This window comes from Syngnathus floridae, chromosome 15, assembly GCF_059516105.1.
Source record: "Syngnathus floridae isolate MCC-2025c chromosome 15, RoL_Sflo_1.0, whole genome shotgun sequence".
NCBI lineage: Eukaryota > Metazoa > Chordata > Actinopteri > Syngnathiformes > Syngnathidae > Syngnathus > Syngnathus floridae.
Genome location: NC_142427.1, coordinates 3,127,216 through 3,154,325, shown reverse-complemented (window position 1 = coordinate 3,154,325; position 27,110 = coordinate 3,127,216). Strand labels below are relative to the sequence as shown.

General features: G+C 42.9%; 1 protein-coding gene and 1 long non-coding RNA gene across 4 annotated transcripts in view; one reads left to right on the top strand and one right to left on the bottom strand.

The window, feature by feature from the left end:
• Window positions 1–27,110, bottom strand: part of ska2 (spindle and kinetochore associated complex subunit 2) — a 42,928-nt gene that overhangs the window by 14,752 nt on the left and 1,066 nt on the right. For all 3 annotated transcript variants that reach the window (XM_088397794.1, XM_088397792.1, XM_088397793.1), the window contains exon 2: window positions 16,343–16,435. In XM_088397794.1, the coding sequence (XP_088253920.1) occupies window positions 16,343–16,435 (93 nt within the window). The remainder of the gene's footprint in view (window positions 1–16,342; window positions 16,436–27,110) is intronic.
• Window positions 21,360–22,649, top strand: LOC148385877 (uncharacterized). The gene is made up of 2 exons (XR_015862938.1): window positions 21,360–21,587; window positions 21,793–22,649. It is a non-coding gene; the product is annotated as an uncharacterized LOC148385877 (long non-coding RNA).

Sequence of the window (27,110 nt, the reverse complement as noted above, 5' to 3'; positions counted from 1 at the left end):
ATCAATGAATTTAAAATCCATTTTCCACATCTAGGAAGCAATTCTGTACACATAAATTGAGGCCACACACTTGAAATTTTAAATGGCAGCTGTTTTAAACAGACATTTGATTAAGCAAATTTGGCCTCTTCCTTGTTAATACATAAAATGTAAAAAAAAAAAAAAAAAAAATGCACATATGTGGCATGCATGAGACAACATATTACTTAACAATACTCTTCTCTTGTAAATCTGTTTCTGACTTTCACAGCAATTACTAGTGCAAATATTCACATTTGTTTATTTTATTGTGCAATGTTCAAAGCAGCATTCCATAGAATTTAGTCTTGCTCAGTACTTGCCCCTGAAACTTGGCATTTTTTAGCCAGCACTTGAAACTACCACACCAAAAAGATCAACCGTAGACCGCATCCTTGCGCTTTGTGTCCTCACCGAGCGCTTTCGAGAATTCGATAGAAAGCTGCCGGCAGCCTATATTGATTTCAAGAAGGCGTTCGATTCAGTCAGTAAAGATGCTCTGTGGAGACTTCTGGGGCTACGCGGGATCCCCCCGCAGCTTGTCCATCACATCACGGCTCTATACTCCGACACAGAAAGTGCTGTTAAGTACGGAGGCACCAACTCAGACTTCTTTCCAGGCGATACTGGGGTGAGGCAGGGGTGCGTACTAGCCCCATCACTTTTCAGCATTTGTATGGACTGGATTATGGACCGCGTTGTAGACAGGAGGGGCTGCGGGGCGTCGTTCGGCAATGTTCGGAACACTGATCTGGACTTTGCTGACGACGCTGTGATCTTTGCCGAGACCCTGGACGTCTTGACCGAAGCACTTGAACCGCTGAGCGAGGAGGCGGAGCCGCTGGAAATGCGCGTCTCCTGGATCAAGACGAAGATCCAGGCCTTCGGTGACTTTCTGGACGCTGCTATCGAGTCAGCCGATGTGGTGGGCGAGAAGGTGGAGATCGTAGACAAGGGTTTGGCGCTCCCGATATCTGAGCACGTTGACAAAGGTTCAAGGCTTTCGCTCACTGCTCATGCCCATCCTGCTTTACTCTTGTGAAGCATGGACAATGACTGGCGGGCAAATGCGAAGATGAACAACTTTGTGTGCACTTACCTCCGTCGGATCCTCGGGATCCACTGGCGAGACCGTGTGTCAAACCAGACTGTTTTCGAGCGAGGGGGGATGGAGTGCGTCAACTGCCAGATATGGCAGCAACAGCTGCGCTTCTACGGCCACGTAGTACGCTACCCGCCCTCGGATCCAGCGAAAAGGATTCTGTCCGCTCCGGACCTGAGGGGGAGGAAGCACCCAGTAGGGTGACCGCGTGCGTGGTGGTTGGAACAGCTCGGAAAGCATCTTGAGACTGTGAGGGTGTCGGGCCGGGCGGGCACTCGGGCCTGCGCCGTAAGGTCACCGATGGAGTGGAGCAAGAAGGTGAGCGCAGCGAGCATCACCGCAACGCGTGCCGCCATACCTGACCTGACCTGACACAAGTGCATCAATATCAGGCGTCATATCCTGAGGAGCAGCCAGTTTCAGAATCTCATGTAAGTGATTATGTGTGAGCTTTGAGTGTAGCTTCGTTTTATTAATGTTCATTAGTGAGAAAATTTGCTCACAAAGGTAGGTAGTCCGAAACACGGACAACGTTCTTGTAGCCAGTGCTGTAAATTTAGGATAGCGTGGTAAGAGAAACTTGTAAAATGAGTCCAAGCCCACAGAGGCGAATTTGTCCTTTAATTCTACATCACACTGCAAATCAATGATTTCAAGTTGCATGTCAACAGGCACATCAGAAGCTCTGACTATAAATGGTGAGCGAAAATCTGCGAATTCTGTCTCGAGTTCGCTAAAGACCTGAAATCGTTTCTCAAACTCCCTCAGCAAGCCTGAAATCTTGTTTTTTGTACTGTTTCACATCAAGATTAACGCTTTCTGCACACAGATCTCAGAGACAGGGAAAATGAGCAGGGTCTCTGCTTTCTATCTGCGTCTCCCATAACGTGAGCTTTAAGTTGAATGCACGTCATAATATTATGCTGTCATAATACTGTTAAAAAAAAATTGTGTCTGCAACATTCTGTTCAGATTATTCAACCATAAATACAAGGTCCTGCAGCCGAAGTGTGCACTGTAATTCCTGAACAGGTTTACTCTTTTTCTCCATAAATTCTCCCATTTCCCCTCAGAGTACAGCTTTGACCAGACCTGGGCAAATTACGGCCCGCGGGCCACATCCGGCCCTTTGAGCGTCCCTGTCCGGCCGGCATGAGGCCAATCGTAAATCATATTTTATTACTACTTAATTAAATTAAAAAAAAAAAAATGTGACGCGCGTGCAATACAACTGTTTTGCTTTTATTTTGAAAGGCATCACACTTCCGTGTAGTGTACGTGTATGTGAGCTGTGCGTGAAGGTGAACAGTGCGAAGTAATGCTGCCCGAGAAATGTGTGCTGACCCTCAGAAAAGAAAAGTTGACAAGGAGCGCCGTGTTTTCAACAAGATATGGACTACCAAGTATTTCTTTACAGAAATGAAAGGTAAAGCCGTGTGCCTGATTTGTGGTACACAGGTCGCTATGTTTAAAGAATATTAATTTGAGTCACCACCACACGACCAAGCATGAGAAAAAATACATCTGTCTGATAAACAGGGCGCATCAGAGGCTGATACATTGCTAGCAAAACTGCAAGCCCAACAAGGACTTTTTATCAAACTTCACACCCAGAGATGCAGCGGCTTTGTCATTTGAGGAAAAGTTAAAGAAGTTAAGAATAAATTGTACTGATTAATGATTGTTTTTTTATTTGACCTATACACCACAATTTCACATAGCTTAATATAAATATAAACAGAATAATTGTATTCTTCTAATTACCAGTACCAACTATTTAAAATAATTTAGCGCATTTTACAATGGAAGAAATTTGAGCAGGTTTAAGTTATCATAGGTGTGGCCCTCTGACACAACTCAGGTTTTTCATGTGGCCCCTTGTAAAAATTAATTGCCCTGGCTTTGACGCTAATGCTACTTGTCTGGCAATTACGTAGCTGGCTTTCACCTCAGCATCACTGACATCTTGGCTCCGGATGAAAACAGATTGCCGTTTCCTCAGACCAACCAACATTTCATTTAACTTCTGTTTTCTCAGTTCTCCGTGCAAGCTGTTTTATTTTTCAGCATGCTGACTTTCATAGTGCTGCTGAATATCGAACTCCTTAATACCGAAACCTGCTGCATGCACACCAGGCACACGGGTTTCCCATTCACCTCCGTGAATATATTGGAAGAAGTCAATTTTTTCTTGAAAAATCGGACACTCTGTGTCTACATTTCTCTTTTTCGCTGATGAGGGTGCCCGTTCCAAGAGAAAAAGTATGTCAAGCGATTGAACTGGCTAAAACACAACGCATCTAGTGACCAACATAGGAACTGCAGATTTTAAAGAAAATGAAGTTTATTATTATTATTTTTTTTTAAATAACGCAAATTTATCCGCCGGCCTGACTAAACCCCCTGACGGGCCGGTTCTGGCCCGCGGGCTGTACGTTTGTCTCGTGACTTCATCTTTGTGTGGATGCCGCCATTGACGTCTTCGCCTCAACAACTGGTATTGCAGAGAAATGTCACTCTCCTTTGATTGGCTGTGGGACCAAAAGCCACTCTCCGATGATTGGTTGGGGATTCAGCAGCTCTGAGATCAGTGCCCGCTCGCTCCGCCTTTTTCACCAAATATCTGTGGTTTTCGAGTCGTAACTTGTGAGTGAAGGAAAGTTTTGTGTACTTGCAAAAAAGTTTTGTGTACTTGCAAAAAAGTTTTGCGTACTTGTAATTTTGATTTGTATTTGTGTTTTAAATAACAAAAAATATCTGAGACATTTTTGTAGAAGTACAGAAAACGTTACTGCAAGTACACAAAAGTTTTTCACGTACACAAAAAGGAAAAAAAAAGTTCACAAAACGTTTTCACCGAAAATACAGGACTGTCTCAGAAAATTAGAATATTGTGATAAAGTTCTTTATTTTCTGTAATGCAATTAAAAAAACAAAAATGTCATACATTCTGGATTCATTAAAAATCAACTGAAATATTGCAAGCCTTTTATTATTTTAATATTGCTGATAATGGCTTACAGCTTAAGAAAACTCAAAAATCCTATCTCAAATAATTAGAATATTTCCTCAGACCAATTTAAAAAAAAGAGAAACAGCAAAACAAAATCAAACATTTGAAAATGTCCATCAATGCACTCAGTACTTGGTTAGGAATCCTTTTGCACGGATTACTGCATAAATGCGGCGTGGCATGGAGGCAATCAGCCTGTGGCATTGCTGAGGTGTTATGGATGCCCAGGATGCTTCAATAGCGGCCTTTAGCTCATTTGCATTGTTGGGTCTGGTGTCTTTCAGCTACTTCTTCACAATACCCTACAAATTCTCTAATGGGTTCAGGTCAGGGGAATTGGCAGGCCAATCAAGGACAGTAATGCCATGGTCAGTACACCATTTACTGGTGGTTTTGGCACTGTGGGCAGGTGCCAAATCATGCTGGAAAATGAAATCATCATCTCCATAGAGCTTTTCAGCAGACGGAAGCATGTAGTGCTCTAAAATCTTTTGGTACACAGCTGTTTACTCTGGACTTGATTAAACACAGTGGACCAACACCAGCAGCTGACATGGCTCCCCAAACCATCACTGACTGTGGGAACTTCACACTGGATTTCAAGCAACTTGGATTTTGCTCCTCTCCAGCGCTTTCTCCAGACTCTGGAGCCTTGACTTCCAAATGAAATACAAAACTTGCTTTCATCTGAAAAGAGGACTTTGGACCACTCTGCAACTGTTTAGTGCTTCTTTTCCATACCCCAAGTCAGACGCTTCAGAAGTGGCTTGACCATGGGAATACGGCTATTGTAGGCCATTTCCCGGACACGTCTGTGAACAGTGGCTTTTGATACCTGGAGTTCAGCTTCAGTCCACTGTCTTTGAAGCTCCCTTAAATTCTGGAAGCGACTCTTCTTCATAATGGTGTTAAGGCTGCGGTCATCTCTCTTGGTTGTGCAGCGTTTCCTTCCACATTTCCCCCTTCCAACAGACTTTTTGTGGATGTGCTTTGAAACTGCACTCTGTGAACAGCTTGCTCTTTGAGAAATTTCTTTTTGTCTCTTAAGCTCCTGATGTAGGGTGTCAATGATGGTCCTCTGGACAGCAGTCAGATCAACAGTCTTCCCCACACTTGTGATTTAGTTTACTGAAGCAAGCTGAGTGTTTTTCAAGGCTCAGGAAACCCTTGCAGGTGTTTTGAGTTAATGAGATGATTCAAGTGATTAGTTGAATACCCTACTAGTATACTTTTTCATGATAGTCTAATATTTTGAGATAGGATACTTAAGTTTTCTTAAGCTGTATGCCATAATCAGCAATATTAAAACAATAAAAGGCTTGCAATATTTCAGTTGATTTGTAATGAATCCAGAATGTATGACATTTTTGTTTTTTCGCCGTATTTTCCGGACTATAGGTCGCTCCGGAGTATAAGTCGCACCAGCCATAAAATGCCCCAAAAAGTGAAAAAAACATATATAAGTCGCTCCGGAGTATAAGTCGCATTTTGGGGGGCAATTTATTCGACAAAATCCCACACCAAAAACTGTCATCAACGAGCAACAACAGGCTAAACGATAGCAACAACAGGCTAAACGATAGGTATGCTAACGTGACAAACACAAACAAAGAGCTGAGAACGGGCCTGACGTAACATAGAGTGATTAAGGACAACTGTTACATGAATAACATGTTTATTAACCATCGGTGTCACTCCAATTCATTAAATCCATTGATCGTTCGATACGATGGTAACAGGCTAAATTATAGGTATGATAACGTGACAAACGCAAACGAGGAGCTGAGAACGGGCCTGACGTAACATATAGAGTGATTTAGGACAACTATTACATAAATAACATGTTTATAGAACCATCGGTGTCACTCCAATTCATTAAATCCATCGACCGTTCGATACGATAGCAACAGGCTAAACGATAGGTATGCTAACGTGACAAACACAAACGAAGAGCTGAGAATGGGCCTGACGTAACATATAGTTATTAAAGAAAAACGATTACATGAATAACACGTTTATAAAATCATCGGTGTCACTCCAATTCATTAAATCCATCGATCGTTCTTTGTCAACAATGGGTGCGCACGGCTGAGGGCACTTGCACTTCAAAATATTCCACAGGCTTATATAATGATAGATAAACTATATTTCAAATAACTATAATATAAGCCAATAATATTATCAAACGATCCGTGCACTTTAAATCCATTAAATCCATCGATCAAATTCCTCGTCCTTTGTCAACATCGCCGCGCCCATGCGTAAAAGCCATAATAGTTTTTCAAACCTTCGATGTCACTCCAAATCCTTAATTCCTTCAAACTCTTGGTCCTCCGTGTCACTTAGAAATGATCACCGCTAATGATGCCGGTAGTCTTTACGTGGGTACGTTTGTCCTTTATGTAAAAAACCGCCGTGCCGCGCCGTGCCACTGACGTCACTTGAAATAGTAAACCCTTGGTACATCACGGTTCTCCAAACTTTCTTTCTGCTGCTCGATTACTGTTTTCAGTTGCATATTTTACAACTTGAAGTTTGTGACCTGCAAAATATGAGTTTCTTTTTGGTGCCATTTTTCTTAAGCCCACCCAGTTGATGAGTCACGGCCAACGGTGAAATTTAGAGCGCCCTCATCCAGTTTTGTCTGAAAATAATTTTTTTTTCAGATGTAGTTTTTTGTTTTGTTTATTTGGTTGTTTTATCAAAGTCAAAGTCTGCTTTATTGTCGATTTTTTTCCATATACCAAGACACACAAAGAGATTGAAATTATGTTCCCACTATCCCTCGGTGAGATAGTACACATATGCATCCAAGCAACAGAAAAAAAACCAAGAAGGCACAAACAATGAATAAATAAGAGTGTTGAATAAATGATAAATAAACAAATAATAATAAATAATAATAATAAATATAAGAGGAGCAAAAATGGAGCAAGTGTACATACAGCAGACAGTGGACTTGGATATGGTGCTTTAAAGTGTTAATTGCTTTATTTGATGTTTTCTCTATTTTTTATTTTGAATATGTTCAAGATAAAGATACAAAAGCATGTGAAGTGATCAACTATACTAAAAATAGCATGGGAAGTGGTCAACTATACTTGTAAGTGATGTCTTAATGATCAAGTAAAAATTTGTGAAAAAAAAACGCTCCTGAGTATAAGTCGCCACCCCACCCAAACTATGAAAAAAAACACGACTTATAGTCCGGAAATTACAGTAATTGTATTACAGAAAATAAAAAAACTATCACATATTCTAATTTTCGGAGACAGTCTTGTATAGATCTGTGGAATAATTGGAGCCGCAACTGACGACGAGTCTGACGTCAGCGCCGCATGTCGTTCCGGAGTCAGCAGCGGTGTTGTTTTTTTTTTTTTTTAAGTGACACTATTGGGGAGCCTGAGGACTGTATTGGGTGTTGGCTCAGATGTTTATGCTCTTTTCGCCCCCGGGTGTCGGTCAGAACACAGGAGGGAAGACGTGGTTTTGTTTTGATTGCTTTACTGGATCATAGGGGCATACAGGCAAATTGGCAAAGACACACGTTTTGTCGTAAGGATGTGAGAGCAGGTGTGTGTAGTGTTAATGGGTGAGTCTTTGGGTGTGTGAATGTGATTCTTGTGTGTGTGATTATGGTATGAAGAGTGTTGAACGGTGTGTGGGATGTGTGTTATGTGTGGTTGTGTGTGTGTGTGTGTGTGAGTGTGTGTGTGTGTGTGTGTGTGAGTGAGTGTGTGGTTCTGCAACAGACAGAAATACAGCAAGTCAACGCTCAACTTCTGACATCACACAACACTCAGACGGCACACATCACATAACTAACTGCGCGTAACACTTCTGCCATATTAAATAAATACAAATGAAATACTCTAGACAACACACCAAACACAAGTCATCGAGATAAGAAAACACACTTGCTGACGACCGTGAGCCGCCGTGGAGCTGCGTAATGGCTTCTCGTATGATGCGAGGAACACTTAAAGGAGCGCGCCGAAGCTACCAACCAAACGGCCTACACGCGAAACAATCTGTGATCAGATAAACAGCACAACAGTAAACAGGAATAACATGTTTTTGGCAAATTCGCACACGATCACAGCAACACGCTCAGTCGATACCAGCCACTTTAACTCCCGCCCTCTGTAACTTACCACTGTGCGCGGACTGCAACAGTAATCGTGATAAGCTGATGTAACTTACGCGAGACTTAAGGCGTGGTGATGTAACTTTCTAATGCAACATTCAACACAAAATATACATTAATTTCCAACATCAACATAGGAACCTTTCTAACAGACACAGAGGACAGAGTTTTCGATGGATCTAATGATTTGGAGTGACACGGATGGTTTGATAAAATTGTTACTTATGTTATAGTTATTTGATATATATATCATATATATATATATATATACACACTACCTTTCAAAAGTTTGGGGTCACCCAAACAATTTTGTGTTTTCCATGAAAAGTCACACTTACTCACCACCAAACGTTGTGAAATGAATAGAAAATAGAGTCAAGACATTGACAAGGTTAGAAATAATGATTTGTATTTGAAATAAGATTTTTTTTTACATCAAACTTTGCTTTCGTCAAAGAATCCTCCATTTGCAGCAATTAAGGCATTGCAGACCTTTGGCATTTTAGCTGTTAATTTGTTGAGGTAATCTGGAGAAATTGCACCCCACGCTTCCAGAAGCAGCTCCCACAAGTTGAATTGGTTGGATGGGCACTTCTTGCGTACCATACGGTCAAGCTGCTCCCACAACAGCTCAATGGGGTTCAAATCTGGTGACTGCGCTGGCCACTCCATTACCGATAGAATACCAGCTGCCTGCTTCTACTCTAAATAGTTCTCGCACAATTTGGAGGTGTGTTTGGGGTCATTGTCCTGTTGTAGGATGAAATTGGCTCCAATCAAGCGAGAAATTGCTAAGAAATTGAAGATTTCCTACAACGGTGTGTACTACTCCCTTCAGAGGACAGCACAAACAGGCTCTAACCAGAGTCGAAAAAGAAGTGGGAGGCCGCGTTGCACAACTGAGCAAGAAGATAAGTACATTACAGTCTCTAGTTTGAGAAACAGACGCCTCACAGGTCCCCAACTGGCATCTTCATTAAATAGTACCCGCAAAACACCAGTGTCAACATCTACAGTGAAGAGGCGGCTGCGGGATTCTGGGCTTCAGGGCAGAGTGGCAAAGAAAAAGCGATATCTGAGACTGGCCAACAAAAGAAAAAGATTAAGATGGGCAAAAGAACACAGACATTGGACAAAGGAAGACTGGAAAAAAGTGTTGTGGACGGATGAATCCAAGTTTGAGGTGTTTGGATCACAAAGAAGAACGTTTGTGATACGCAGAACAAATGAAAAGATGCTGGAAGAATGCCTGATGCCATCTGTTAAGCATGGAGGAGGCGAGCGTCTGGTGGCCGGGCCTTCGTCCATGGGGCCCGGCCGGGCACAGCCTAAAAAGGAAACGTGGGTCCCCCTTCCCATGGGCTCCCCACCTGTGGGAGGGGCCAAAGGGGTCGGGTGCAGTGTGAGCTGGGCGGCGGCCAAAGGCAGGGAGTTGCCCACGGTGAGAGGCGTCGAGCAGGTGTGGGTATACTTATTGCACCCCGGCTGGGCGCCTGCACATTGGGGTTCACCCCGGTGAACGAGAGGGTAGACTCCCTCTGCCTTCGGGTGGGGGGGACGGGTCCTGAATGTTGTTTGTGTCTATGCACCAAACGGCAGCTCAGAGTACCCACGCTTCTTGGAGTCCCTGGAGGAAGTGCTGGAGAGCGCTCCTTCTGGGGACTCCATCGTTCTACTGGGTGACTTCAATGCTCACGTGGACAATGACAGTGAGACCTGGAAGGGCGTGATTGGGAGGAACGGCCCCCCTGATCTGAACCCGAGCGGTGTTCTATTATTGGACTTCTGTGCTCGACACGGATTTTCAATAATGAACACCATGTTCAAACATAAGGGTGTCCATGTGTGCACTTGGCACCAGGACACCCTAGGCCGCAGTTCGATGATCGACTTTGTAGTCGTGTCATCAGATTTGCGGCCGCATGTTTTGGACACTCGGGTGAAGAGAGGAGCGGCGCTGTCAACTGATCACCACCTGGTGGTGGGTTGGCTCCGATGGTGGGGGAAGATGCCGGTCCGACCTGGCAGACCCAAACGCTCTGTGAGGGTCTGCTGGGAACGTCTGGCAGAATCTCCTGTCAGGAAGATCTTCAACTCCCACCTCCGGCAGAGCTTTTCCCACGTCCCGGGGGAGGCGGGGGATATTGAGTCTGAGTGGACCATGTTCCGCGCCTCCATTGTTGACGCGGCCGACCGAAGCTGTGGCCGTAAGGTCGTTGGTGCTTGTCGTGGCGGCAATCCCCGAACCCGCTGGTGGACACCGGCGGTAAGGGATGCCGTCAAGCTGAAGAAGGAGTCCTATCGGGCGGTTTTGGCCTGCGGGACTCCGGAGGCAGCTGACAGGTACCGGATGGCCAAGCGGGACGCGGCTTCGGCGGTTGCTGAGGCAAAAACCCGGGCGTGGGAGGAGTTTGGTGAGGCCATGGAGAATGACTTCCGGACGGCTTCGAGGAAATTCTGGTCAACCATCCGGCGTCTCAGGAGGGGGAAGCAGTGTTTACAGTGGGGATGGCGTGCTGCTGACCTCGACTCGGGACGTCGTGAGTCGGTGGGGAGAATATTTCGAAGACCTCCTCAATTCCACCTACATGCCTTCCATTGAGGAAGCAGGGCCTGGAGAATCTGAGGCGGGTTCTCCAATCTCTGGGGTCGAAGTCACTGAGGTAGTTAAAAAACTCCTCGGTGGCAAGGCCCCGGGGGTGGATGAGATCCGCCCGGCGTTCTTAAAGGCTCTAGATGTTGTGGGGCTGTAATGGCTGACACGCCTCTACAACATTGCGTGGACATCGGGGACAGTGCCTCTGGATTGGCAGACTGGGGTGGTGGTTCCCCTCTTTAAGAAGGGGGACCGGAGGTTGTGTTCCAATTACAGGGGAATCACACTCCTCAGCCTCCCCGGTAAGGTCTATTCAGGGGTGCTGGAGAGGAGGGTTCGTCGGGAGGTCGAACCTCGGATTCAGGAGGAGCAGTGTGGCTTTCGTCCTGGCCGTGGAACAATTGAAACCAGCTCTACACCCTCGGCAGGATCCTCGATGGTGCATGGGAGTTCGCCTAACCAGTCCACATGTGTTTTGTGGACTTGGAGAAGGCGTTCGACCGTGTCCCTCGGGAGGTTCTGTGGAGGGTGCTCCGGGAGTACGGGGTGCCTAGCCAACTGATAAGGGCGGTTCGGTCCCTGTATCACCGATGCCAGAGTCTGGTCCGCATTTCCGGCAGTAAGTCGGATTCGTTCCCAGTGAGGGTTGGACTCCGCCAAGGCTGCTCTTTGTCACCGATTCTGCTCATAATTTTTATGGACAGAATTTCTAGGTGCAGCCGAGGCGTTGAGGGGGTCCGGTTTGGGGACCTCAGCATCGCGTCTCTGCTTTTTGCAGATGACATGGTGCTGTTGGCTTCTTCAGGCCGTGATCTCCAGCTCTCGCTGGAACGGTTCGCAGCCGAGTGTGAAGCGGTCGGGATGAGGGTCAGCACCTCCAAATCCGAATCCATGGTCCTCGATCGGAAAAAGGTGGAATGCCCTCTCCGGATCGGGGATGAGATCCTGCCCCAAGTGGAGGAGTTCAAGTATCTTTGAGTCTTGTTCACGAGTGAGGGGAGGATGGAGCGCGATATCGACAGGCGGATCGGTGCAGCGTCGGCAGTAATGCGGACCCTGTATCGGTCCGTTGTGGTGAAGAGAGAGCTGAGCCAAAAGGCAAAGCTCTCAATTTACCGGTCGATTTATGCTCCTACCCTCACCTATGGTCACGAGCTATGGGTCGTGACCAAAAGAATGAGATCCCTGATACAAGCGGCCGAAATGAGTTTTCTCCGCAGGATGTCCGGGATCTCCCTTAGAGATAGGGTGAGAAGCTCGGTCATCCGGGAGAGACTCGGAGTAGAGTCCCTACTCCTCCACGTTGAGAGGAGCCAGATGAGGTGGCTCGGGCATCTTATCAGGATGCCTCCTGGACGCCTCCCTGGGGAGGTGTTCCGGGCATGTCCCACCGGTAGGAGACCCCCGGGACAACCCAGGACGCGCTGGAGAGACTATGTCTCTCAGCTGGCCTGGAAACGCCTTGGGATCCCCCGGGATGAGCTGGATGAAGTGGCTGGGGAGAGGGAAGTCTGGGAGTCCCTCCTAAAGCTGCTGCCCCCGCAACCCGACCCCGGATAAGCGGAAGAAGATGGATGGATGGATGGATGGATGGATGGATGGATGGATGGATGGATGGATGGATGGATACTACAACAAAATTGCAATAACAGCATTAACCATCAAAGTCTAACTGTAACTGTAGTCTTCAAACAAATCTGAATAAGGAAAAACATTGCAATAAAATAATGCAAACTGGTTTAAACTTGAGAGGAGCTGAGATCTGTCATGTCAGAACATTACTCCTCACAAACATCCTCTGCCTCGCTGTGCTCAGTGTCACTGTCCTCACATTTTCTGTTATCTCTTCTCTTATTACATTTTCTTTCTTATCGCTATTTTGTATTTTTTTCTTCGTGCGACCAATATTTTTATTTTTATTCTTCGTGACAGGGGTTCGCTTTGGCCAGGGGAGTAAAGTTCAGCATTCGCTTTAAAGATATCTGGCGCCACTTAGCATTGTGAATGGGTATAATGTATACACCCCGAATGTAAGATGACCCCCCGTTTTTCAGTCTTATTTCAATGCAAAAAACCACCGTCTTATACTCAGGCCAATACGGTAGTTTATATATAGTTATATGGGCCTGTGGAATAATTTTAACTGCAGCTGACGACGAGTGCAACGTCATTGCCGCATGCACTTCCGGAATCAAAAGCAACGTTGTTTACACAAAGGACAAAGATTTCGATGGATTTAATGATTTGTAGTGACACAGATAGTTTGATAAACGTGTTATTTATGTTATAGTTACGTCATGCACGTTCTCAGCTCCACGTTTGTGTTTATGTAACGTTAGCATACTGAATCGTTTAGCCTGTTGTTGCCTGTTCATGTCTGTTCTTGGTGTTAGGTTTTGTCAAATAAAGTTCTCCAAAATATGCGACTTGTACTCCGGTGCAACTTATATATGTTTCTTTTTTCTTTATTATGCATTTCATGGCTGGTGCGACTTGTACTCCGGAGCGACTTGTAGTCCAGAAAATACGGTACTTAAATTCATACCCTTTAAAATCAAAATCTACTCCCTTCGCATCATTGATCCAAGTTTCTGAAATGGTTATGATATTGAATGGATTATTGAACAGACTGAGATATTCCTTAATTCTATTGAAATTGGCAAACCGACTCTGGCGTTGGAGTGAATAATTGCTATCTTATTTTCTTTTCTGCTCATTTCATCGTATTAATTTTCATTCTGTATGATTCATCTGATATTGATGTTGCTTCAGAGATTATTTTCTGGATCAATATAATTTTCCATAGCCTGTGTTTTATGCTCAGTATAGAGGAAAGTGTCGAGTTCTTGTGTCCAGTGTCCAAAGTCCAATCCTTGTGTCATGATTGTAAGTTATTGATGTTTTTTTTGTCCGTTTTAACCCTGTGTTAAATTAGACAACACAAAATTAAAACATTCAAATTGAGTGAACTGATTAAGCCACATCGATTGCACCTTTTTACAATCGTCGGAATACAATGAACAATACCAATTTCCAAAACTGCTAACACATCTACAACACACAACTACAACCAGCTCACTTAATGCACAAAAGTTCACATTGTAAACCAAACAGCTACACTAGTTTTCAAAATGCAAGAAGACACTAACACTGTACGCCAGATCAAACCATAGACCAAGACCGATTGTCTTCTATTAGAATCCTTCAATCCATCATATAACACTATCACAAAATAACAACAAATGTTGGGTGTACAGAAACTGCATTATATTTCAGGGTATATTCTTTTGTATATTTTTTGCACGGGCATTTCATTTGAACCTCTTACTATGTCAGTTTTGTTTTGCATGTATTAGACCTAGATGCGTACCGTACTTTTCGGACTAAAAGTCGCTCCGGAGTACAAGTCGCATCAGCCATAAAATGCACAATAAAGGGAAAAAAAACCCATATATAAGTCGCACCGGAGTTTAAGTTGCATTTTGGGAGAAATTTATTTAACAAAATCCAACGCCAAGTGCAGACATGAACCAGCAAAAACAGGCTAAACGATACCATATGCTAACGTGACAAAAAAAAAAAAACGAGGAGCTGAGAACGGGGCTGACGTAACATTAACAGTTATTCAAATAACTATAACATAAATAATAAGTTTATCAAACCATCAGTGTCACTCCAAATCATTGAATCCATCGATCGAATTCTTCATCCTTTCTGTAAACAACGGCGCGTGTGCGGCGCGCCGCTGACGTCGGACTCGTCGTCAGTTGCAGTTCAAATTATTCCACAGGCCCATATAACGATATATAAACTATATATCAAATAACTAATATAAACAACAATTTTATCAAACCATCTGTGTCACTCCAAATCAATGAATTTATAAATTGAATTCTTTGTCCTTTATGTAAAGAACGCCGCGTGTGCAGCATGCCTCTGATGTCGGACTCGTCGTCAGTTGCAGTTCAAATTAATCCACAATATAAACAACCATGTTATCAAACCATCTGTGTCACTCCAAATCATAAAATCCATCAATCGAATTCTTCGCCCTTTATGTAAACAATGGCGCGTGTGTGGCGCGCCGCTGACGTCGGACTCATCGTCAGTTGCAGTTCAAATTATTCCATAGGCCCATATAACGATATATAAACTATATATCAAACCATCTGTATCACTCCAAATCATTAAATCCATCGATCGAATTCTTCGTCCCTTATGTAAACAACGGCGTGTGTGGCGCGCCGCTGACGTCGGACTCGTCATCAGTTGCAGTTCAAATTATTCCACAGGCCCATTCAACAATACATAAACTATATATCAAATAACAATAATATAAACAACAATTTTATCAAACCATCCGTCACTCCAAATCATTAAATCCATCGGAATCTTCGTCTTGTGTCAGTGATCAACTATACTTGTAAGTCAGTAATCAAGTAAAAATTTGTGAAATTACACATATAAGTCGCTCCTGAGTATAAGTCGCCCCCCCCACCCAAACTATGAATACAAACGCGACTTATAGTCCGAAAAATACGGTACTTTGTTTTTTTTATGGCAAATATTTAGTGGAAATTAGTTTATAGCAGAAGACAATCCAAACTGCAATGATATTTTTGCAAAGGCTTTACTCTATTTGAGCCTGAAATGCTGCAAGTAAAAAATAATTGTAATTCAACATTGTGTGTGGATGCATAGGGGGATAAAATGTGTGTATATATTATAGTGTATGTACACACGCAATCACACACAGAAAAAATACCTTAATTTGTCCAGTCTTCTAAATTGGGCCACATGGCCTCATCAACATCAGCTGTGACTTCAATTAGTTGACTAATTTACATAACTACAATTAGCTTCTTTTAAAAAACAATTACAATAAACTAAGTCATTGATCTATAAAGTGAACTGCTGCTCACTTCAACTTTAGCCTCTTGATTACTATGTAAGCCTTACATTTATAACACATACTGTGTGAAATTAGTATTTATAAATATGTCAATTGCTTTGGCCTTGGTAGAACATACTTAACTCAACTTAAAACATTGTGAATTTTGCATCCGCTACATGCAGTATGTGTCAAATAAATAAAACATTTTTCAGTGTTGCTTATTTATTTGATCTATTTAATTTATATTACAAATTTTTAATTATCACCCTATTTAATTTAATCAGATCTATTCTGTCCCTCTCTTTTGTTATCGTTTTTTTTTTCGTGTCCATGTTTATATTGTCTATCTGTTTATTTATGTACTATTTCACTGCTGGCAACTGAATTTCCTCCCGGGGATCAATAAATCGATCTACTTATCTATCTAATAGGCCACATAAGCAGATGTTGTTTGTGTGAAGAGTTTTCAAAACATACCATTTACATTTTAAATGAAATTGTCTTTTTTCCTGATATTTCTCAACTTTATTGAGTTCCGCAGCAGTCCCTTGATAAAGGTTGTTCAATATCACCTCATGGGGAAATCCTTTCTCAGCTCTGTGGTTAATTAGGTCCAGCTGCAGGTGTTTCTCGATGACATCCAGGTCAGCTTTTGATTTCCAAAACTGCAAAGACATGTCACGTATATTTACGCTATTGCAAATTGGCAGCTTTACATAACCACACAAGCTTTCACACAGCTCAGGTATACCTATGTTTTACATGGGCAATATAAGGTGATTGCACTGATGAGATGGCATACATTTACTACGGCAGACACACTCTAGATCGGTTCAGCCAGAAGAGAAAAATGGTGAAGGAGAAACACATTATATTATTGAGACAGACAGGAATAGCAGACATACTAAGGGAATTTAATCACAAATTTGATGTTGGCTTCTCTCAATCTTTAAAATGTTACAGTCAAAGAAAAACAATTGACGTGCAGAACAGCACAGTGCGTTTACAAGTTCCCGACATGAAAATACCATTAGTGTAGTGGTGCCTGTAAAAGTAGGTATAGTCTGGATTTTCACCAGTCCAGAAAATGCCGTTTTAAAAACAAAGATAAATGCTGAAAAATCCATCATTTATACTTTCTCAATATAGTAATACAATTATTACTTGATTAGGAGAAGCAGCAGAATGACAATATAATAACATCACACAGAAATTATTCTATCATCAAAAGCCAAATAACTATTCATAATGAGGCCTTTTCTAATATTACTTTTTGTGAGGCTTCACCTTTAAAAAACTGGTAATATAATTTATGGTTACCGCGAGTCCACTTAATTTGGACAGTTAGAAATTTCCACACTATTAGGCGTACTTAAAAACTTAAAATTTACTCAAAAAAAAAACAGTGTGCCTTACAATGCAGAGCGCCTTATATAGGATCAATTGATGAATTTGTTGATCCATACTGGTTGTACACAGCGCTCTGCCAAAATGTTTCAATACGTTTTAGTACAACTAGTAAATTACAAGGTTGCATCGCTTCCCAGCATTACGGCAACCGTGGTCAGGGGGCGTCACTGAATAGCTGTTGTACCCGTGAGGCTATTTCATTTCAAAACAGGCTGTTCCGTTAATATTTTCGAGTAAGTTTACGGATCAGTAGCCAACGGAATCAAAAATAAGCAGCACCAATGTGTTAAATCGGTTCCGATCACTTTTATGGGAGCGTGTTTGAGAAACGTGATTGTTTACAGGGGGCTGCCACAACACTTTGCTGAGGCTCATGGGAGTCTGCGAGCTGAGGCTCATTGGAGTTTGCGGGTGGCTAATGCTATAATGATAGCTGCTATACGCACTAGGCTATTTCATCTCAAAATAGGCTGCTCCATTAATGTTTCGAGTAAATTTACGGATCGATATAGAAGGGAAACATAAGTAAGCAGTACTAATGTGCTAGATCGAACTTTAGTCAGTTCCGATCATTTTATGGGAGATAGTTTGAGAGACGCGATTGTTTACAGGGGGCTGTCACAACACTTTGCTGAGGCTCACGGGAGTCTGCGAGCTGAGGCTCATGGGAGTTTGCGGGTGGATAATGCTATAATGATGGCTGCTATACGCAGGAGGCTATTTCATCTCAAAATAGGCTGAATTGAAACATTGAAACACAACAGCTGAAGACATGCAGATTTTAAGGGCAAATTTGCCTCTGTAGGTCTGGACAGATTTTATCAGTATGTACTACCAGGGTACCCCAAATTAACAGCCCTGGCTGCTAAAGGTTTTTGCATGTTTGGGACAACCTACCTTTGAGAACAAATTTTCTCAGTTTTAAATATCAATAAAACAAAAATGCATTCAAGGCTCACAAACAAGCACTTAAATTACATTCTGAAAGTGACAGCTAGTCAGGACATGGCACCTACGTAGTATTGATGCACTTGTACAGGCCAAAAGATGCCAAGTATCAGGAACAAAAACAAGTCAGACTAGTCTAATGCCTTTAAAATGTTGCCTTAGATACTGTTTGCGTTGAAAAAAAATACAGCTCTGTGAAGATGAATCCTTACTGTGGTGATTAAAAAAGTGTGCAGTTTAATGTTAGTCAGCAACTTCACTACAAAAGAGTATGGTGCATTTCTACTGTTCATGCAACTCCATGAATGTTCAATATGTATTGTATGTGTATGTGTGTTTCATGTATGAAGCTTCCACATTTACAGTACATGTGAATACTTTCTTCTTTACACATTTAATACCACTCTTCTTAGTTTGTAAGGTGTAGGCAGGGAGTAAATTTAGATTTTATATGCACATGTGTAAATGGTTTAAAAATTCCTTTCTTTATAAATCTTGTTTAATCTTAAAGTGCATTACTGTTTTAGGTTATGTTAATGTCATGCTATTAATGTTTTGTAAAAGGAATGGTCATTAAATTTCAACATTTTCCTAATGTTCTTGTGCTTCTTTACACCAAAAAAAGGAAAGACATTATATTTTGGTTATTTATAGCAGAGTATGATATAATATAAATGGTCCGGCCCACTTGACATCTACCGAGGCCGTATGTGGCGTATGTGAAGTAAAGTGAACCTTCGATGCAATTCATCTGATACAACTACTCAAAATACACCCACAAGAAGTGAAAACATAGAGCGCACAGCTCTGAAATCAGCAGAAAGTCTGGCACTAATTATTTTGGTGTCATCTCAAGATTATCGCTTTACTGTGTCCGTCGTTTCCATAGATTGAAGGAACTGAACCATCAACGAAAAGAAGTCTTTCGCCAGATCCTTCTCTATACTGACAAAAGATTTCGGAAACACTCCTTAACAAGCAGGACTTTGTCCACAGATGTGGGAACACTGCTAGATAAATGAAATTTAACCAGGCACTTCGAGGTTCTGATGTTGAGCAATGATTTGTGTGGATCTACGCATCCAACAACGGAACATTTTGATCTCTCCACTTCGGCATCCTTGAGTTGTTTGGACTACAAAAGTCTCACGGAGTAATAAACAAAGCGGATTAGTTTTAAACATGGCGGATGTGCAAATCCGCCATGTTTATGACTCGGATTTCCGTTTGGAAACACCCTTTACCTTGTTTGATTTGTCCTGCCCCAACGGATGTAATGTAATGCATCGAAAAACATCATAGAAAACAGACTAATCTGAACAGAGTAAAAAAATAGCCCCCAAAACGATCATAACAGTATCTCTGCAGCACCTGGAGGGATATATTACACTTTTCTACACTCCTAGATACTCCAGATACACAAGAAAATAAATTTTTAAAGCAAAAAAAGCCAATTTACCATGATACGTGTACTTCAAATGTACTTTAAATAAAAAGTTGTGTAATATGTTGTATGCCAAAATGCTGTTAATCTGCTCTGAAATTTAATAATCCCGCTTTAGAACATGTACATTTTGTCAAATAAACAATATACCTTTGTAAATTTTTTAAATTTTACAGTTGACCTTGAAACCCACCATGGTTGTGTCGGCTGTATGAAAGTCTAAGTTCAATTATAGTTTGTATCATCACCCGTTATCATATGGCCACCTGACCTTATGCTGAGTCCACCGTTGGCCACCCCTGTGAAAATGTCCTGGCTCCGCCACTGCACAATGGGGATGGGTGGAAAATGAAATACAGTAATCCCTCGTTTATCGCGGATAATTGATTCCAAAAACCACTCGCGATAAATGAAATCCGCAAAGTACGGTCACCAACAAGAAGTACTGGGCAGGCTAACAAGTTAGTGGAAAGATGCAAATTCGCGATCATGCTAACACGCGGAAACGGACTTCTAAAGGAATGTAAACGAACATTTACGAGTTTTTACGACTTCACCATTGGTTTCACCTCATTTACAAATCCATACTCAGGATGTCACCTCCCTATCTCTCCTCCCTCCTGCACCGTCATCATTGTTCCCTCAATCTAAGGTCCAGTAATCTTATTAAATTCACCATACCCAAAGTACGTACAGTTTTTGGTCGAAACTCCTTCCATTTCTCTGCAGCTTATGATTGGAATACTAGGCAAAATACCCTTAAATTCACTGTCATCACATCATTTACAGTTTTCAAACAAAAATTGCAACAAGTTTTAACTGACACTTGCAGCTGTTTGTTTAAATATGTTATATTGTATAGTTTTATTGTTCATGGTTGTTGTTCGTTATTTTTGATTGTGTATGTATTTATATAACCTTGTTTTATGTATTTATTTATTTTTTAGCACTCCATACCCCACCCCCCTCAAAGAGCCATTGTTCTTTGGGTCAGGCCGCAGTTGTAAATAAGAACTTGTTCTTAATTATTTGCCTGGGTAAATAAAGGTTAAAAAAAATTGCAGCAATACTACATTGTCCTAAAGGTGAGACACATGTTTCCTCAATTTAGAAGTTTTATTTTGACTTTTAAATGTTTTTTTAATTTGGAAAAAAAATCCGCGACGTAATGAAGCCGCGATAAACGAAACACTAAGTAGCGAGGGATCACGGAAGTTGACAAGATGTAAACACGCTGGGCAGTGCTCGCGGGTCAGCAACATGCTAGTCTCATGAAGTCTCCCCATACATTGTGTCCACGTGAACATCCTCCTCAACCCTTTCTTTTAGGGCTCAGAATGAATATGTAGGATATATTTTAGAAAATGTATTACTGTAAATATCAATTGCTCCCAAGTCATGTGAACCAATTATATTAAAATGTACTGCTAAGGCAATTTTAAATGTGCGTGTAAATGACATTTTTTTAAATTTGAAAAACGACAAAAGAGCAACATGGAGGCATCTTACAAATTGCTATACTTTATTTTGAAGACCGGTGTTACGGTTCAACTCGCTCCCATTTTAACTTGCACCCCGAATCCAGTTGCGGCCGTTAGGGCAAAGCCAGTTCGGTAATAGTTATGGCTCCTGAGTGAACGATTCGTTCAAGAGAACGAATCTTTTCAGTGAAGTGATTCGTTCTTTTTTCAATTCATGACTTCAACCAGTAGGTGTCAGTAATGTGCATTGGAGCTGGTGTCACCTCACCATAAACCAAAACGAAGAAGAAAATGACGTAACTTCCCGTTCGCAAACGAGTCGTGAATTGCAGTTCCCGTTCACCAACGAACGAATCAGTGAGTGAACGAATCAGTGAGTGATTTGGATTTCCGGTTCATCGCGGGAACAGATCAGCGAGGGAACGAAACCTGACTTTCCCGACTTCCCGTTCGCGAACGAGTCAATGGGTGAACTGCCTTCCTGTGCATCAACGGATCAGTCAGTGAACGTGTTGCGTCTCCTGCGTGAACTATGTAAGAATGTTTTTTTTTCGGTTTTTTTTTTTTTTTTTGTATGGCGCCGACGTGAGTGGCAGCCTCCCAGCATTGTTTTCGCTATATTTCCTTATTTTCTCCTTTTTATTTCTGTCTTTTCGTCCATTCGGTGATGCTGGTGCCTTGTACCGCACCTCGGTATCGCTTCGGATCGGATATTGTTTTTCCCCTGGGACCGGGATAGCTGCGCACATCGGTCGAGACCGGCGTAACTCTACGACGGCTTCCTGCTTATCTATCCGGTGCTGACCGGGTCCCTCGCCTTGGCCTCGCAGCCGCGACCCCTGTGGGGAGTCCGCTCCCTCGTGCTCGTCGGAAGCAACGACCTTCGCCATGCTAGCCCCGTGGTGACCTTCTGCACGTGCCCTGACTGGGTGCCAGGACGCTGCTCACTCGTTTGCCTGCTTTGTGATGTTTTCACCGATTCACAACCACGCTTCATTGGGCACCGTTGAACTAGACTGCCCTTACACCTGTCTATGGACTCCCTGAAGCCTAGTTTGTGTGTTTTGGGGTGTTCTCTGATATTGAGGGGTGCTGGTTGGCCGCTGTTACTTTTTATCCTTTGTCTTTTTGCTTTGATGGCTTTTATCTTTCGCACTTTCTGGCTTTCTTTGTGGCGCTGTTGTGAGAGCCTTTTGAGTAGCACTCATGCCATCTGTGTCTTTTGTATACCCGCTATGTGGTATGGATACTGCTGGGGCCTGAATTTCCCTACCCCTGGGGATCAATAAATGTTCAATCAATCAATCAATAGAGTTACGATTTGCCAAGGAAAGAAAGAACCACTCACTGAAACACCGCTTCTTTTATGCTCGTTTTCTCCAAGCTAACGACTAACTTTATTGCAGGAAGGGATGCGCTGTTATGCAACGGGGGGATTATGCTTCTCTTTGGGTAATTACAGTAGTTTTTAAATAACGTGTATGCATTCATACACCTAAATATTGTTATCCAATATATCTACTGCAATTTCACACTAGATTGCTGGTTTGAAATTCACTTTTAATATATTTTTTTAAATAAACATTTATGTTAAAACTTGTCTTGATGTTTTATTCCTTGTGTTAGATAAATTGTATATATTATAAATACAATTAACATATACAATAAATTGTATATGTTATCATGCGTTCCCTAATGAGTACTTATTAATAAAATTATTGCACAGAATGCTTGCTGTTTCGCCTTGCAGACGTCCACCAGTCCACAACAAGTCAAACGATGCTGTCTGGAGCTTCCTGACCTTCTACACCTCTGGGAATCCAAGAAAGTTGTTGATAGCTCAATCTATTTTGTTGATGTCTGCACATGGCATTTTGTCTTTGCACTCTTTTCTCATGGTGTCTTGTCTGTGACTTCTTTTTTCACATAGCATTTTGTCCTTGCACTCTTTGTTTGTCATGGCATCCTGTCTGCAACTTCTTGTTTCACAAAGAATCTCGTTTCTTCTCTCATGAGACAAAGCCCATGCTTCCCCCCACCTATCAGGGGCTAGTCTCACATTGTGGGTAGGGCATTCCAAAATAAAAAGAGTGAGGAGTGTAAACAGACTTTTAGTGTAGTCGGATTGCTGTAAGTCTGAATGCACTCCTCGCGAGAAAAGACTCAATATTCTGCCTCACTGGTTTTGTCTGCTGATCCTTTTGCTGATTTTGAACCTGACACCTTGTTTTATATTCGCCAATTCAAACATAAAAATCAGACATTTGGTTAACTGCTTTATATGTTTTACGTCGTTATGAGTTGGTGTCCCCTTAAATAACAAATGTCGGCATAACGGGTTTTTTCCAACCTTTTATTCAAGCACAAACACATTCGGTATAATAACACCAACTACAAGCCAACAAATACAAAATTAAAACATCGATGTCGGCATAACGTGGGTCGGCTATGCTGTCTGTCACTCACTCGTGAATCTTCATGAACGACTTATCAGCCGCGCCAGTGAGCGTTAAATGGAGGAGGGACTTTACGAGTCAGTGACGTAACTTCCCGTTCACGAACGAGTTGTGAATTGCATTTCCCGTTCACCAACGAACGAATCTGTGAGTGAACAAATCAGTGAGTGAGTGATTTGCATTTCCGGTTCATCGCGAGAACGTATCAGTGAGGGAACGAGTCCTGACTCTCTCGTTCGCAAACAAGTCAGAGTGAACTACCTTCCCGTGCATCAACGGTTCAGTCAGTGGACATGTTGCGTCTCCTGGCGTGAACTATGTAAGCCAGAATGTAGATTTATGATTTACTTATAGTAGTTTTTAAATAACATGTATGCATATATACCCCTAAATATTGTTATCCAATATATCTACTGCAATTTCACATTAGATTGCTGGTTTGAAATGTACTTTTATTATTATCATTATTATTTACAATAAACATTTGTGTTAAAACTTGTCTGGTGTTTTATTCCTTATTTTTATTCCTCTTAATGGGAAGAAGAGAGCTTTTGGTTCGAGGGATGTGGTGGAGCTGCGTAGAATCCAGAAGGAACTCCGGCTGAAGATCAGGCAGGGGAAGGAGAACTACGGGAGGAGGCTGGAGAAGCAGATGGGGCTTAACAACGCCAGGAACGTCTGGAGGGGTCTGCAGTCCATCTCGGGCCATGGTAGAGGGGCTGATCGGAAACCGGCTGATGGGGACAAGGACTGGGCGGATGAACTCAATCTGTTCAACAGATTTGATTCCGCCTACCCCCAGACCCTTCACCTCGCTCCGCACCTCATTCTGCCACTTTCGACACTCCAGCCCCCCTGCCAGCTCACCAACCCCCTTTCACCCCCCCGAGTCACTCTTCTGTCTCCACTCCATCACCCCGGTCTTCCGACGTCCCCCTCTCCTTTACAGATTGTCAGGTGAGGAGTCACCTCAGAAAGATCAAGGCAGGGAAGGCCCCGGGCCCAGACGGCATCTGGCCGAGACTGCTCAGGGACTGTGCGGACCAGCTGAGTGGTGTGGTCAGGTACCTGTTCAACCTGAGCCTGAACAAGGTCCCAGGACTGTGGAAGACCTCCTGTGAGGTCCCCGTACCGAAGGTACCGCGCCCCAAGGAGCCTAACCACTTCAGGCCTATTGCCTTGACTTCCCACCTGATGAAGACTATGGAGAGGATTATCCTGGGTCACCTGCGTTCACTAGTGGGAGTGCAGCTGGATCCCCTGCAGTTTGCATACCGGCCTGGTGTTGGGGTGGACGATGCAGTGATTTATTTACTGCACAGAACACTGCTTCACCTGGAGGATAACGGGAGCAGTCGGAGGATCATGTTCTTCGAGTTCTCCAGCGCTTTTAACACCATCCAGCCGTCACTGCTTAGGATGAAGATGGAGAAGGCGGGTGTGGACCAGCGCCTGGCTGCATGGACAACGGACTTCCTCACCGACCGGCCGCAGTATGTTACATCGCTGTGAGTCCGACGTGGTGCGCTGCAGCACAGGTGTCCCCCAGGGTACGGTGCTCTCTCCTTTCCTTTTCACCCTGTTCACTTCAGACTTTACCCACGACACCACTCACTGCCACATCCAGAAGTTCTCTGACGACACGGCCATTGTTGGATATGTCTCGGAGGGGAACGACCACGAATATAGGACGGTCATCAAGTACTTTGTCAGATGGTGTGAGCTCAACCAGCTTCAGCTGAACACCAGCAAGACGAAGGAGTTGATTGTGAGCTTCGGGAGGACAGCACCCATCTTCACTCCGGTGAACATCCAGGGATTGGACATTGAGGTGGTGGAGAACTACAAATTTCTGGGTGTTCGCCTTAACAACAAACTGGACTGGACTGATCACACCACGCCCTGTACAAACAGGGCCAGAGTTGCCTCCACCTGCTGAGGAGACTTAGGTCCTTCGGTGTATGCAGGGCTCTTCTCCGGACCTTCTATGACTCTGTGGTGGCCTCAGCCATCCTCTACGCCAAACCTGGGCAAATTAAGGCCCGCGGGCCACATCCGTTTCGCTTTTAATTTGAAAGGCGTCGCACTTCCGTGTCGCGTACGTGTATGTGAGCTGTGCGTGAAGGTGAACAGTGCGAAGTAATGCTGCCCGAGAAACGTGTGCTGACCTTCAAAAAAGAAAAGTTGACAAGGAGCGCCGTGTTTTCAACAAGACATGGACTGCCAAGTATTTCTTTACAGAAATGAAAGGTAAAGCCGTGTGCCTGATTTGTGGTACACAGGTCGCTGTGTTTAAAGAATATAATTTGAGTCGTCGCTACACGACCAAGCATGAGAAAAAATACATCTGTCTGATAAACAGGGCGCATCAGAGGCTGATGCATTGCTAGCAAAACTGCAAGCCCAACAAGGACTTTTTATCAAACTTCACACCCAGAGATGGAGCGGCTTTGTCATTTGAGGAAAAGTTAAAGAAGTTAAGAATAAATTGTACTGATTAATAATTGTTTTTTTTATTTCACCTTTACACCACAATTTCACATAGCTTTATATAAATATAAACAGAATAATTGTATTCTTCTAATTACCAGTACCAACTATTTAAAATAAATAATTTAGTGCATTTTACAATGGAAGAAAATTGAGCAGGTTTAAGTTATCGTAGGTGTGGCCCTCTGATAGAACTCAGGTTTTTCATGTGGCCCCTTGTAAAAATTAATTGCCCACCCCTGCTCTACGCTGTGGTCTGCTGGGGTCGGGGCAGTACTGACCGGGACTGGGGGAGACTGAATAAGATGGTCAGACGAGCAAGCTCTGTTCTGGACTGTCCCCTGGACTCTGTTGAGGTTGTGGGTAAGAGGAGGACGTTGATTAAGCTTAAATCCATCATGGACAACACCTCTCACCCCCTCCATGAAATTGTGCGGTCCCTGAGCAGCTCCTTTAGCGGCAGACTTTTGCACCCTCGGTGTAGGAAGGAACGGTTCCAAAGGTCCTTCATTCCCTTTGCTGTCAGACTTTACAACATGCATGCCACCTGATAAAATGAATGTGTTCCGTCTCTACTAGCAGCACTTGTGTTTGTCCTAGACTGTTATTTACCCTTCTTTGTAATTCTGGCACTTGTTTTATTTTTGCACTCCTATTATTCTTGCGCTCATATGCGCTGCTGTGACAAATGAATTTCCCCGCTGTGAGATGAATAAAGTTCTATCAATCAATCAATCAATCAATCAATCAATCAATCAATCATTTTTATATTCGCCAATTAAAACATAAAAATCAGACATTTGGTTAACTGCTCTATATAACAATACATATGTATTTTACGTTGTCATATGAGTTGGTGTACCCTTAAATAACAAGTGTTGTTATGTCGGCATCACGGGTTTTTTCCAACCTTTTATTCAAACACAAACACATTCGGTATAATAACACCATCAACTATAAGCCAACAAATACAAGATTAAAGTTGTATTGTTTGATGTGTATGGGTTGTTTCTACGAGATGTTCTTAAAAAAAAAAAAAAAACTGTGAGCGTGTCTGTGTGTGGGGGGGAGGGGTGATTCGTTAAACGATTCGTTTGAACGAATCTTTTGA